The sequence below is a fragment of the Carettochelys insculpta genome, chromosome 14 (assembly GCF_033958435.1).
Source record: "Carettochelys insculpta isolate YL-2023 chromosome 14, ASM3395843v1, whole genome shotgun sequence".
Taxonomy (NCBI): domain Eukaryota; kingdom Metazoa; phylum Chordata; order Testudines; family Carettochelyidae; genus Carettochelys; species Carettochelys insculpta.
Window position 1 is genome coordinate 11995052 of NC_134150.1, and position 15198 is coordinate 12010249.

General features: G+C 40.2%; 1 protein-coding gene across 5 annotated transcripts in view; it reads right to left on the reverse strand.

Annotated features, from left to right (window-relative positions):
* Nucleotides 1-2001: 2001 nt before the first annotated feature.
* FTO (FTO alpha-ketoglutarate dependent dioxygenase) overlaps nt 2002-15198 on the reverse strand; it is a 507378-nt gene continuing 494181 nt past the window's right edge. For 3 of the 5 annotated variants that reach the window (XM_075009181.1, XM_075009183.1, XM_075009180.1), the window contains one exon: nt 2002-4015. In XM_075009181.1, the coding sequence (XP_074865282.1) occupies nt 3993-4015 (23 nt within the window). In that variant the 3' untranslated portion in view covers nt 2002-3992. The remainder of the gene's footprint in view (nt 4016-15198) is intronic. The other 2 variants (XR_012647536.1, XM_075009182.1) reach the window with 2 other exon arrangements.

Sequence of the window (15198 nt, forward strand, 5' to 3'; positions counted from 1 at the left end):
GCTGGGAGCGCGCAAGGGAGCGGCGCGTGCCGGCGCATGCGCGGTCCGGCAGAAACTGCTGAAAAAATCCGACCTGCGGCGCCAGGGCGAGCCCGACACCTATCGTGAAGCACCCACGGGGACACTCAAGGAAGAAGAAAGAGTTAATACATTGCCAATCCTTCTGAGAAGAAGTTTCTCACAAAATATTCAGATTACTTGACACTGAAAATGGGATCCCCAAATCACCCCACCAAAACTACCCATGTTATAGAATGTTTGCTGTCAAGGTGGAAGGCATTTTATACTTCACATGAGATTGTACCCTCGTCATTCTGTACCTTCTCTTACCTCTGTTTGCAATATTACATTCTTCACTACATGCCTATGAAAATACTTATCTAAGACATAGAATCTTCCCTTTGACATGCTTCCTACTTTCCAACACTAAAGCTGACTAGCTTTGCAGAGCCTAGTGGAACAATTGACATGAGTGAACAAAATTGTAGGAAGAGACTAGTCAGTTAATATAACTTTCCAAGTCTTTTATGTCATGTATACAATGCTTACTATTGTGAGGTATGCTATGCTTAACACGCATAAACAGAGAGCTCATGTATAGGCCAGAAGTTTACTTGTAACAGTGTAAAACTAACTTTGTATCAATTGGTTGAATAAAAAGCCCCTGCCTTGAGAGAATTTCATTTGTATTGGTTCCATGTTTAGTTGGTAGCTTTTGTAAAATTGATAAATATTGTCTAAAGGCAAGTGCAGACAGGCAAACAGATCTGTATCTTCTGTAGTCCATTTAGCCTGACACACACATGCAAGGAAACTATTTTACCTCAATTCTTTCAGAGCTGATGAAAAGTAAATGCAAGCAAAGTCATGAACTTCACCATTTGAAAGGAATCACTGAACCCAACATTAGGAGCTAATTTATGCTTTTCCCCTGAAAGAGAATGACCCCAGTTCTCATGTATTTAGAGCATCTAGAGTCAATAAACAATTGCTATACATAGAACATCCATTAGAGACCTATGGTAAGAATGTTTTGTACAGTAGTGCATCCAAAATGGTAATGAGTTACCTAATGCTGCAATGTTAATGGATGTGCTAGGGATCATCTCAAGAAGACCTCCATCATAATTATTCAAATGAAAAAGGGCAATTTTCTAAATTTTTTACTCTTATTAATGTCTGTTTCTAGTAGTATCTTGACCCAGGTAATAATTATACTGAATGCTCATATTTCTTGTATCAGTATTACCTGTATCTGTATTCTTCTGCTCAGAATCAGTGCCACCATGCTGTCTGGGCAGTTCTCATCAGCTTTATTAATCTTCTTGGTTGCCCACTGTGAATACTGGGAAAATGGAAGGCCTTATTCTGATTGTATAATGATGAAACTCCAATGAGTTTAATGGAATTACTCCAAGTTATCATGACTTAAGTGAAATAAGAAGCAGAAACATTATTTAATCCTATCTGAGCCACCATTGGTTGTATGACTATCAATATCTTGCTACAGCAACGAAGGGTCCTGTGGCACCTTATAGACTAACAGAAAAGTTTTGAGCATGAGCTTTTGTGAGCACAGACTCACTTCATCAGATGCTGGTCTTAGAAGTCTGCAGGGCCAGGTATAAATAAGCCAGAGCAAGGGTGGGGATAACAAGGTTAGCTGAGTCAGACTCCAAAGAGAAATTGCTGAGCTACAATTCATCTGCAAATTCAACACCCTCAGCTCAGGCTTAAACAAAGACTGCGAATGGCTGGGTAAATACAGAAGCAGCTTCCCCTCCCTTGGTGTTCATACCTCCAGATCAACTGCTGGTAGTAAGCCTCACTCTTGCTAACTGAGCTAACCTTGTTACCCCCATCCTTGCTCTGGCTTATTTATACCTGGTCCTGCAGATTTCCAAGACCAGCATCTGATGAAGGGAGTCTGTGCTCACGAAAGCTCATGCTCAAAACTTTTCTGTTAGTCTATAAGGTGCCACAGGACCCTTCATTGCTGTTACAGATCCAGACTAACACAGCTACCCCTCCGGTAGTTAATATCTTGCTAGTGAATCTTGAGCCCTGTGTTCTTGGGAATATCCCCCAATTACAGGCACCAGGTAGCTGCACCAGTGCAGTCCAGTGTTCCTGCTAATTTTTTTTTCCAACCACATGTTGAATACATTTTGTTACGTGCCCCAAGGCATGTGTGGATGTGCACCACCAATAGAAATACAGGGTGCCCACTTTGGCTGGCTGTGGGTGGTCTGTGGGTAAGGGGATTCACTGCACCTGAATCTCTCCTGGGCAGTAACCCGAATCTCTCCTGGGCAGTCACCCACGCACTCAGCTTACAGGGCACACTCGTGCAGACTATTATTTTCACAGGAGGAGTGAACCTTCACCATGGAAAACTGTGGTACAGAGTGGTTGTATTTGCCTGTAGTAAAGGTGTGGACTGGAGCAGCTAGTACTTTGGATCCAATGCCCATCATAAAAAGTTCTGTTATAGCTGCCACCATTCTTCTGAAAAAGAAAATACATTTGTGGCTTTTGAATACTGCAGTAAGTTCTTGTTTGCCAGTATGTTTAATAATTATGCTTTCACTTGAGCAGCAGTCTGCAACACTGAAGTGTCTTCTCTATACTTTATGGATGTCAAATTAATTTCACCACTGTAATTTTTTCTACCAGTGCTTAATTAAACAAAAATTAATCAAAGGAACATAAGCAAAAACGGATTGCTTTTGTCTCCACCCGTACCTTGCTCGTCGTGAGGCAGAATGCTGCTCTTGACAGAGATCTGTTGACAAAACACTGGTCTGGACATTCCGGGGGCAGGGGGCCTCTGTCAACAGAAAAGGCCTCCGGGATGCTGCACTACCCTGTCAGCTGTGGTTCCAGTTGACCATTTTGCTGATAGCACATCTGGGCAGTTTGGCCACTCTCTGTTGGCAGAGCAGATTGCTCTTTCAATCCACCCTGCAGTCTGGGCGTAATCTGTCGACAGAAGTTTTGTTGCAAGATATCTTCCGATACAAACTTCTACCAACAAATCCCCGTAGTCTTAACATAGCCTTAGTGAACTTATCTTATATTCAAGGCCATGTCTACAATTCACATTATGTTGGCAAGGGAGGTGAAGAGGTATGATTCCTGACTGATACACCTGTGCTGGCAAAGTTCCTAATATAAATGCAGTTATACTGCAAAACTCCAGTTTTTGCTGGTACAATTATTTGGACTTGGAATAAGCTACCCTGGAAAGAGCACAGGTTCACTGCTGTGAGCTGTGTCAACAGTGGGAGCACTTTTCCAGTAGCGTATACCACTTTCGCAGCAGACCACTTCAATAGATGATATTAAATAAAATATTCCACTTCTTACTAGCAATGTCAAGCAATGACTTACAATTTTTAATGGTGGTTCTGAACACTGAGTGTCATTCTATATAATTTCTTTTTAGTTTTGGTTATTATACTTTAGGAAATAGACAAGCTTAATTTGGAATATCACTTCCATGAACGAAAATCAGCATTCATTTATTCAGGATAGTCCTTTATGACCAATCATGGACTTGCCTGCTATTCTGGAATATTATTTCAAAACAGATCACAAACTACCTTACGTTTCAGATCTCATATTATTATATGTCATTCTCTTTTTTTGTGGCAGTCTCTAAAAGAATAGATAAGAAACATATTCTAGTTACAAAGCATGGGCTGGTAAAAAAACATATATTTGCATTTGGAGAAGACATAAAATAACTCCTCTGATTTAAGGGTAAGGGGATTTAAGAGTTTTACTCCATTTTGACTAAATTTCTTTCAGAAGGATGAAAAGTGGCACACCAGTAACTTTACACTTAGAGCACATTTTCTAAGGCTCCATCTACTCAAGCAGAATTTGTAGGTTAGCAATTATTTCTTCCAGATCATATGGCAGAGGCATGCTGGAATCATCATCTTTCCAGAAGGGATGGCACTTTGGCCTTTGATCTTCTGGCAAACTCACTGCAAGCTGGCATTGACATCTGAAAAAAAAGAAAGACCAAAGAATTACTTTTTAGAGACAGAATGGGAAGAAACTAAACTCTAACGAAGAAATACTTTAACAAAGATTTAAGGGTGTGAGAGAGAGAATAACATGTGGACAAAAGGAGTAGTTCACTTACAGAGAAATGGCAGTGTTTTTGGTCGTAAGCTTTGTTTTATCTACAGTGATTTCATAGAAAGCCAATCAAAAAGAAAATTAAGTCAGCACATCTTTTTATGGAGAATTATTGTTTCATTATCTCAGCTGTTATTTAAAGTATGTGATTAAATTATCAGATTTAAATGTTTGTGGGTTTTCAGAGTATTACTAGACTATTGAGGAAGATTAAACCGAATTTACTGCATTAAGGTCGGGGGATAGATTAAACAATATTACAGAAACAGGATTGGCTTTGTAGAGTCTAGAGATTTACAAGTGTATAAGCCTCCTTTCCTCTGAACAAGGAAATGTAAAAAGTAAAAACTGCATAAAGACATATGCAAATAGAAGCTAATAATTTCCACTGATGAATAGGTAGGCAAAACTTCAATAAAATTAAATTAGGAGGTTAGAGTATGTTAGTCCCCAGAGAAAATGTTTAAATTACAGTGTTTTTTATTAAATGGATTATTCATCAATACTAGTGAAGCCTAATTATAACATGCAACTAAATTGTAGCCCAGCACAGCAAAGTTTTATGAGTAGCAACAGTCACATCTCTGAAGATTAGTTTGTCATACAGGCTGCCACCTATTTGCACTGCCTTAGAAAATTTGTAACAATTCAGTGACTTTTTTTTTTAATTTACCATTTGCTAATTAATTAGCTGATGTCTATAAAGCACTATGATGATGAAAAGTACCAGGTACTATTATAATTGCTTCATATGTACAGCAGATGAATTCATTTCTTTATAAGAAATACCAGATCACATTGCTAGAACTTACTGTTTTATCCCCAGTAATTAACATACAAAACAGAAATATGTAATTATTTAAAACTGTAACATGAAACTTATTTTTAAGTGACTTTATATTACTCAATTGTAGTTCAGCTCTGTAAAATGAATAAGATCAATGCACATAAACAACTTGCCCCCCTCTTGAGGCCTTCTGGAAGAGAATGCTCCCAAATGAAAGATGTCTTCTTCTCTTGGGAATTATTAATGGGAGTGTAATACCCATGAGAAAACATACTTCAACTTTACACCCATGTTGGTATGTGGTTAATTGCTGCTCCAGCATCCTGTGCACTCAATCCATCGTACATTATACTACAAGGACAGTATTAACACATAACATTCCAATATATCTTCAGCTCTCCACATCAGCCCCTGATAATAGCATCTGTTAACATGCACTAAGTACTATTATGTAGCACATCACTTCATAAATAATAAGATTAGCCGACCTCAGGGCCCTGAGAAGAGTAATGTGTTTAAATGTTCTCATTATTTATTTAAAACAAGAATTAAAGGAACACAAGCTACTTGTGACAATCCTCTTAGCATAAATATTAAACTGTTTGCATTGATAAGCTGTACTGTACAGAATAACAGAGGATTTGTTTTGAGGCTGCCTTAGAACAGTTGTTAGAGCGAATGCAGTTTAGTGTATGAGTTCAGAGAGGTACTTAACTGATTGTGTCATCATGCTCTGAAGACATTTTTCAAATTATATAAAGGAACATGAGAAAATTAATATGCAAGAGAAGCTGAAACTAATTACAGCATAACTCTGTAAGGCTTTTAAAATCTTGCTTTATTTTCAGTCTTGGCATAAAATAATATGCTCACTTTGCTGGGTAGTATAAGATACTCCAGCGTAAGCATTTCAATCTTAAAGTGGATAAATTAAACCATGTAAAGATTATTACAGCTGGCACATCAAGAGGCTCTGCTAGTAAAGATTGCCAGGCCTATTATGTGCTTTAGCAAAAGTCAATTTATTATAAACAATCACTTTAAATACTTTGGGAGGAAATACACATCACCTTTCAATGCCTGTGCAGTCGTAGCGTATACTTCCTAACCTTCAGAGACTATTTATAATTTATTTAATTATATTAGTTATTTATTTCCTACCAACTTTTTCCTCACATTTCAATTCTGGGCATCAGTGTCACTTTCAATCTACCAGCAGTTACCAGAGTTGCTGTCAGCTGGGCGGGCAGTCCAGGAGTGACAGCACAAGCTGCTCCCCATGGCTCCTTTACCAGTGACAGTCTAAGGCAGCATGGCCGAATGCTGCCGCGGGCCCCAAGGCAAGATGGGAGGGGGGCCTGGCTCTGCGGCTCAGAAAGGGTGGGGCCAAGGCTGGAAGGAGCAGTGCCGCGGGCATTTGACCCTCAGCGCCACCCTGACCATGGCACTGCCTGCAGCCCTGACTCACAGCCATGCGCAGCTGGAGCAGTGCTGATGCAACAATTCAAAGGGGCCCAGAGTTCTGACTGCTGTCTCTGTCAATGTAGAGGCGGCGGCAGCTGGAGTTCTGGGCCCCTTTGAAATGTCAGGGCCCAGGGCAACTGCCCCACCTCCCACTTCCGTTGGTAGGCCTGGTCAGAGGGGTCACCTCACCAGGGGCAAGGTTTCCTGAGCATGTGTCTCATTACATGACAGTCACTTGGGAACTTCGGGCCATATTGTATTCTGCATGAAGGACTAATGTCAATGACCATCCACAAGAGTCTTCCTGATTCACATGACTGAGGCCAGAAGTGCACCTGAGAAGGGGAGAGGAATGGCCAGTGCCAGCATCCCACAATTTCCACACGCCTCTTGCCACATCTGCCCAACCTGGAACTCTTAAGTATGAGTTGACTGCACTCTCACCACTACTTCTACATTTGCTTGGGCTACATTTAATGCTCCTCTTCTTTCTAATGTCACTTTCCCAGCAAGAGAAGTTGCAAATGATAAACATACACTATGTGTATCAGTGGTCCTTGTACAGACAAATCACCACTAATTCATATGGGAATTACACAAGGAAAAGAGCGGCAGGATCAGGTCCTTTGAAAACATGCAGAAAGATGATGCTTTGCCCATCAGTGCTGACTGTACCATAAACCAGTATGCACCAACCTTTCTCACCTCATGGCACACTTCAGCACTCACTGTAATTCCACAGCATGGCCAATATATATAACCCAATCCTCCACCCCTCCTCCAAAAGAGGCACCCCTGGCCCCTGCTCTAACCCTATCCCCCACATCTCCCCAAGAACCAGGCACTCCCATTTCTCTGCTCTAACCCAATCCTCCTCCCCTCCTCCAGAACCAGGCACCCCATGCCCCCCCCACCACTTACTCAATGCTGATGACACACCAGAGGTGCCACCACTACTACTTTAGAGCCACTGCTGTTGCCGCCATGTGCTTCTCCCTGCAAGCGGTGGGGCATGTGCACACCAGTTGCTGCACTGCCATAAACGACTTGGGTGAGGCTGTTACCACATGAAGGAGTATAAACTGAACTAAGCCCATCAGTATCCTTTCAGTAGTAATATTTTTAGTTCTAACTTTAATAAATTTCCCCACAGCTGTAAAGGTTATTGTCCAAGCCCTGGTCTTTGACACTGTAACAGAGTGACAGACCTGAGCAACCTACATAGGGGCGCAAGCATCTTTGGCTGAGGCATTGTATACACAGCATTACTGCTAAGCCACATTAACTCCTCCTGGGATCTAACAAACTCTCCTCCCGTAGCAGAAGGAGCTCGGATCTACAACAGAGGAGGTACTGATGAAAAAACTCTAGGAACACCCAAATTTGAGAGGGAGTAAAAAGCTTGAGTTGTAATTTGAGTTATCAAAAAGTTCATCCTCAGAAAGTTGGAACAATATGTGTTGCATGTAGCAGCCGGGGAATGTCATGGGTTCTTAGGTAGGATAAGTGAGAGGCTGAACCTCACAATTTCCACTGAAAGACCTTACCACACATTAAGCGGTGGGATGCTGTTGTGTGCCGTGTTCAAAAAGGTGTGTGCCTCATTAAGAGTTAGAGAGCCAATGAGTTGTTTTTGACTGCAGCAGCAGACCAGGTCAGCGTTGGGTTGCCAATCCATACCACACCCCCTCCCCAGGCAACTGGAATAGACGGAATAACTGTATCGGTACATGCCAGGGCAGGAAAAGCCCTTTTATACCTGCACCAGGCAGTGCTATGGAATCTTGGATTCTTTCATATCCTGCTCACAGACGGGTGACCAAGCAACAGCTGCAGAATATTTCCAACACATCTACATAGAACTACAGTGGCCCTCCAGCACCTTGGTAATATAAATCTAATGAACAGGAAGAGGACATTTTAAAATATAAATGACTAGTACCTAGAAACAGGTGAAAGGGTCCATGTTTCCAAAGCCTCACCAACCCCAAGCCCTCACCAATAGAGCAAAAACCATTGCAGTTTCAATTAAATTCTCCATTTGGAAGTCACTGTTGATTTCAATTCACTGTGAACGGAGCTACATTCTCATTAACTTTTCCCCACCATATTAAAGTGGTTATGATCCTGGCATATAATAGAAAATCTCTTTTTGCTTATGAATATTACTAACTGATTTTATTTTCATAACAATTCAATTAAATAATAATATAAAATTTTATAAGAGATATTTGTTTTGCCTATATGATGGCTAATCTCTCTATGGGCAAATATAAATTCACTAAAACAGAAAATTTCCCTGGTTATTGTCCCTATGGTTGCACTTACATTTTGACAATCAGGGTGTCAGCTATATTACACTGATCTGATGTTAAAATTAACCACTTTAGCTAAAGTGTGTGTTAATTATGGGTATGCAACCAGTCAATAAAAGGTTAATGCATAAGTCAAAGGATAAATTTATTTCAGTATTGCATCATTCCACAGACTAAATGACTAACATTATACTTTGTTTTTAATCAATAGATTTTACAGTAATGTGCTAGCCATTGATTTTAAAAACAGTATTCTTTCTTTCCCCTAAGTTTTCCAACTAATAAGGAATATGTATCAATATTCTTACATATTCTTATTCCAGGCAAATACTTTTTGGTTCAAGTATTAGGACTAGGACCACACCCTACATGGAGAGAAAAATGTAGATGCTCTGCAAGTATGTGATAAATGCAGCTGTAGTGTGTGACTTACTGATCACAATAAAGAATTTGAGATGTGACTCCACGGTTCTGGTAAGATGTTCCCATACTTCTATCCCACAGAGATATAGGCACCCACAATATTTCATCCTGGAAAAGTAAAGTAGAAAGAAGAGCGGGAGGGCATAAGGAGACCAGTCCCTGACTCCTAGCCCACAGGAGGTAGCCCTGATTCAGGGGTGCAAACAGTGGTGGCTTGGTGAGGCAAGATCATGGTCAATAAGTGCCAAAAAGGGGATAGCTGAAAGGGGCACATGCTACATCTTTTTACATGTGCTTATTCTAGCATCCCTGGAGGCATTGTGCTTTATACTGATGCCCCCGTCCCCTTCACGGATGGGACAGAGGACATTCCCTTACACACTGCAGAGATCTGCAGGGCTTTACTTGGATCCTTAATCTTGAAAAGTGCTTTAAGAGGCACATACTGAAAGCCTCAATATTTGTTACTAGTAGATTTATCCAGTTTTGCCTGGGTCCTGAACTCAATACATTTTTGTTTTTCTTCATTTAAATCATTGCTTGGGGAGGGGCTGCGGAAGAGGGATTCAGTATGCAGGTTGTCCAGCAGGCGAGAGGCCCACCCCAGCCATCTCTCACCACACAACTTGAGTCCAGGTGAGAATTATCTCCTGTGACTGCTCCAGCTCCAGCGGGCAGAGCTGGGGGGAGGGTGTGTGTCCCTTCGTTGGGACAGGTCCAGGTTTGTCTGCACCCATGCGCCGCAGTCAGCGTGAGGAACGAAGCACACTGTGCATTTTGCCTTTGCACCTTGACAAAGTGGAACAGCCAGCAATGTCTCTAGGATTTGGGGGTGGGAGCTGCAGCCTCCATGCCTTCCTCAAAGGGCATCTGGGGGTGGAGGGGGAGTGATAGGCTCTGTACTGGGACAGTCCCATATGGGGGAGGGTCACACCCCCTTTCAGCTGACTGGTGATTCTGTCTCTCTTTTGCATGGTTTTCTGAGACACGATCATATTCTAGACACATCTCGTTTTCCTGGAACAGTGAAACCCTTACTTTGCTTCAAGTTATTATAAGAGGAATCTGCATATCAAATTTGGTTGCTCCTAGATCGTATCATTTAGGAGTTCTTGAACAGACAGACAGATGGACATACACACTTTCTCATATATGTAGTTGATTATCTCTGTTGCTCTGTTTAGAAACACTAAGGCCATCCCTCGTACACATAACATTTGAAAGAGTTGGGGACTCCACAGTGAATTCTGTCAGGGATGTACTAGGCTAACAATATTGTCTAATGTGCTTATCAAACAGTGTCAAAGGTAAAAGGTCAATAAGACAGTTTCCAAGCAAAAGGACACTGAAACTGCGAAAGCCTGGTTTTGAAGTCAATGGGAGCTGCATGTGCTCAGCACCTTCGAAAAATAAGACCCGAAGGGCTTGAGCCACATGAATAAGAGCTATGCTAGTTGAATAAAGCCAGCTGATTATGTTTTGTTCAGTAAGACTCATTTTTAGTTCACAGCACCCACTGGGGAACAGGTCAAACTGTATAGAAATGTATATTTGGCCATAGTCCGCAATTATGCACAGTTGTATATGTACTTTCATGTGAACAAGTCCTCATCCAACCATTCTATTGACTTTTCAGGATGCAATTTCAACAATACACGTACAAAGTTTTAGAATTTTTTAAACTGAAGTGAATGTATGTCCTTAGGAATTTTTCCATATGCACACATGGAGGATGGGAAGATGCCCAGCTGAAAATATGGGCATCTTATAGTTCATATACAGTGTCTGTATGTCGGTAGGTTCATTAGAGATCTGAAAAAAATGGGTTGCTGTACTGGCTAAGCCTTCAATAAGACTTTTGCATGCACCATCATTAATTAAAGTGATTTAACATATTCATTGCTCTGAATAGGTAATAATGTTCTCTTTAGATACCATGAAGATTCATGCAGATCTTACCAAGTTGCATCCTACCCATGCAAAGAGATCTGCATGACTGCAACACTGAGCCGGCACAGACTCCAACTGAGTTCAAGAGGGCTTCACACAAGCACAGGTGCCTGTATGCGCAGTTCCCTTTGCAGGATTGTGGCCTTAGGTCCTGACCCTTCATACCTTTTCTCTCCTGAGCACTTATGAGAGATGAATAGTTGAACTGACTTTTAAGATTATCCAATTTATTCTGAACTTACATCCTTAACTGTCGTGACATTTTACCAGAGATCACAAAAGTTATATATTTATATGCTCAAAGCTATAGAAAAATATGAGAATACTTTTGTGAGTATAGACTACACAGGTGAATAAACTGCAATAATTACACACCAACAGTTTCATTTGCCAGTATAAAGCAGTTACTTCTGGGGTGGTAAAACTCCCATTGACTTCAAGAGGCCAAGACTTCACTCAACATCTTTACCAGCAAATGGCAAACCTACATGGCATCACAGCGTAGCAATAAAAATACCACATTCAATAGAAGCTGCAAAGACAATAGTATAAGCTAGATGTAAGTACCCCACTTGAAATTTGGCCAAGTCACTGAAATTTACACCCCTTTAAAAAATCCAGACTTTTTTAACATCTGACAGCAATTGGTTCTTTGGTCTTGCACCTCATCTGAGTTAACCAGCTGATATAACTCATAATCACAACTTACAAGCTTTTATTATTTTTATTTTAAGATGTCATAGAAAAAACTAAATCTGAATTGCTAAACAGATTGCTTTGCTTGGTAAAGAACAGAAAACATTGCTTTTGAAGAAAGACTCAGTTTGATGATGAACAACGTCTTTTATTTTTGGTTATGGATGGGGGAGTGGGGTAAATTCATCAGAAAATATAAAAACTGTGACATCTGCCATTAAAATAAATGATCTTGTAATATATTTTCATAATAAATTGAAAGGTGTGAGGGTAAACATGCCTGACATAAAACAATGGGTTTGGAGAAAGCTTTATAAAGGAAAGCATTTATCCGCTTAACTAGGTACGTGTCCATTAGCAACATTAACAATTTAACAAATTGTGATAGGCCTAATTTTATCCTTCCCTCTACTCCAAGCACTTGTCTGGTCACAGTAGCTGTTAACGTGTGAAAATTTATGGCCACCAATTAAGGTGTAAGGCCATCAGGTAGAATGCTGAGAACAATCTGATACCCAGGTCTATTTGTCAGCATGTCAGTTACATAATAATGATGATGAATGAGCTACCCTGACAGTTGAACAGTTAGGAGTTGCTGACCTCTGATCTCGGTCATACGATAGGGTCACCAGAAACTTGGATTGCTCCTACCTGACTTCATATAACAATACAGGGGTCAAACGGCTTGGAGATTATATGTATCGTGTCTGAGGCGTCCCAATTATAAGCTTTGGGGAATGCAGTGTTGAATTCCATAGCTCTGCTGCACAAAGCTGTAGAACAACTGCAGAAATCTGTGAACCAAAAGCTATACAGTTTCAGAGGTCGAAAGTAATTTTCCTTGCTGTTCAGTAGAATGGATTTATTGTCCTTAGAGAACAACAATGAAAATAAACATGTTTGAAGAAACTGACTCTAGCACTGGAAGAAAACTTGTACAATAGCCATTGCATTACCTATGCATTTTCTCCCTGACTGTTTCAATCTGGGGCTAAGGTTCAGGGTTAAGGCTCAGTTCTAGGCATCTGATGCAGCATGCTTCAGAGAAAGGAGCACAACGACTAGATACAAATCAGAATGTCAGCAAAGATCAGGGTGGTTCGAACTCGAGTAAATTCACCTCCCTTGATGTTGCATTTGCTTTCAAAGACAGAATTACTTTCTGATCACCATCTCGGTAAAACAATGGCAGGCCAACCCTATACACATTGCTTACAAGACGGTGAGGAAGAGAGTCACACTGGGTGCTCTATCACTGTTTACTGAAAAACGGTGAGGAAATGGAAATGTACTGACGTTAAAAGGCACTTAGAGAACTGTAATCAGTAAAACTCATAATTTATTTCATATGGGTGGATGCTATTATTTCCTTCAGAAACAAGAATAAGATGTCCTGGGATGATAAAATCAAATTCCACTTTTTTCAGAACCTGAATTTTGAAGCATATCCAGTTCATTCTGAATCCACACTACCAATTGTCTTAGCATTTCACCAATGCAAAACTTGCACACCACCACAGTCCCTAGAGAAGAGAGAGGCAATCTAAGGTGGAGACAATTTCCTTTTAATTGTTCCAGGTCAGCTGTTACCTCACAATGCAAAATAAAACTTTCTAAGAAAAACAAACAAGATGTAAAATTTGGTCCAACTTACTTTCAGATCCAGATTTTCATAAGCAATCATCTCCCAGTTAGGTCTTAACTTTGGCTATGTTTAGCCTGCAGTTGCTACTTTGGGATAGAGAAGTATCCTCAAATAGCAACTCCATGGCTTATCGCTGTGCAAGAAATAGCACTGCTATTTCAAGTGTGGCATTCTGTGTCTGCTACCCCTCGTGAGAGGGGTGACAGAACTTCTGGAATAGGCCCTTATTTTGGATTCTGTTGATGTTTGGATGGCACCAAGTTTGAAATAAGGTATTTTGAGATATTTTATGCAATTTGCATCTCTGGTGAACATGCACCTGCATCTCTAGTGAATTTGACTCTTAATACATTACAGAAGCTTATAGTCCCACTCACAGAAAAGCCTGAGGTTCCAGTAGACATTCTTTCCATTGGTCATGAGGACACCGATGGAGCATCCTAAGAAATCACTCCTGATGCAAGCAAGATGACCTGAAATCAACCAGCATTACCACAGTATGTGTTTTTATAGAGTAAATCTGTGTCAGAATCCAGCTTTTAACATTGTCCTGCAGAGACCATTTTGCTGTTCCACATAAAGGCAGTGGTGAGACAAATGAATTTGACAATAAAGAGGTATAAGTGACAGCTGCATGAGCTTTAAAATGCCAGTCTTTCTATGATTACCCAAATTGCAAACTAAATATTCCCCCTCCATCTGCTCACCTGTGAACTGGAACGTAAGCATGAGTCAAACTACTAGGTTTTGCAGAACGTTATCGTAATAAGGCGCACACAAGTCAATGCAGCGTACAGGAAGCAGTACCTCTCTTTCCTTTTCACATAATGAATGTCCATGATGTTAAAGCAACATCCATTTGGTGAAAGTAAGTAGAATCAATATTTTACTGTGCATTTATAAATGTATTTTAAAGGGAATTCATATATGTATATAGGCAGGAACTCACATACACTGGAGATTAATCCAATAGAATAAATTCAGATGCTATAGGATATAGGAGCAATAATAGTAAGTTTTATACTGTTAAGATTAGAACTTTCAGATGAGCTTTTATGTAACCTTTTGGAAAAAGCTTATATGAGCTTTAATCTCTGTAAGTCTGCCATTGTCAGCAGCACTCATATTTAATAACCCCACTGTGGAGAAGCACTGTACTAATCAAGGGCCAGGTAACATACCACATATCTTTTAAGGTTTCTTACAATTTGATACAGAAAATTGAATTAAAAATCCCTCTTTGTTCTGAAATATAATGCAAAGAAAAATTATACTGTTCTGGAATTTAATGCAAAAAAATTAAATAAGAAGTTAATCTACTCCAATAGTATGAAATTACAGACTCCAAAGAGATAAAATTGCACAATCAAAATCCCATGTTGATGAACTCAGACAACAAAGATGCAGAGTTTAGCCATGGATATCTACCCTAAGGCTCAAACATTTTTTTTTTAATATAGACAACCTGCTATTTCTAAAGGTATCACAGAAAATAGTGAAACAGTGAAAACAGAACTCACATCCACATTTTTTCAATAGGAATGTTAAATAAATCTGTGCAAACATACTTCACTGCTTTTCTCACTTGCTAACATATTTGTCTATCTGTGACTTAAGAACAGAGCAAAGAGAGGACTGCATGCTAGCTTCTGAAGTGGAGGTGTTAAATGAAACTGAAAAGCCCCTTTTCCCCATCCCAAATGTTTTTCTTAACCCCAGCCAAGTGGAAAGCCCCTTCCTGGTGTATGGGCTGGAAGAAAAAAGAA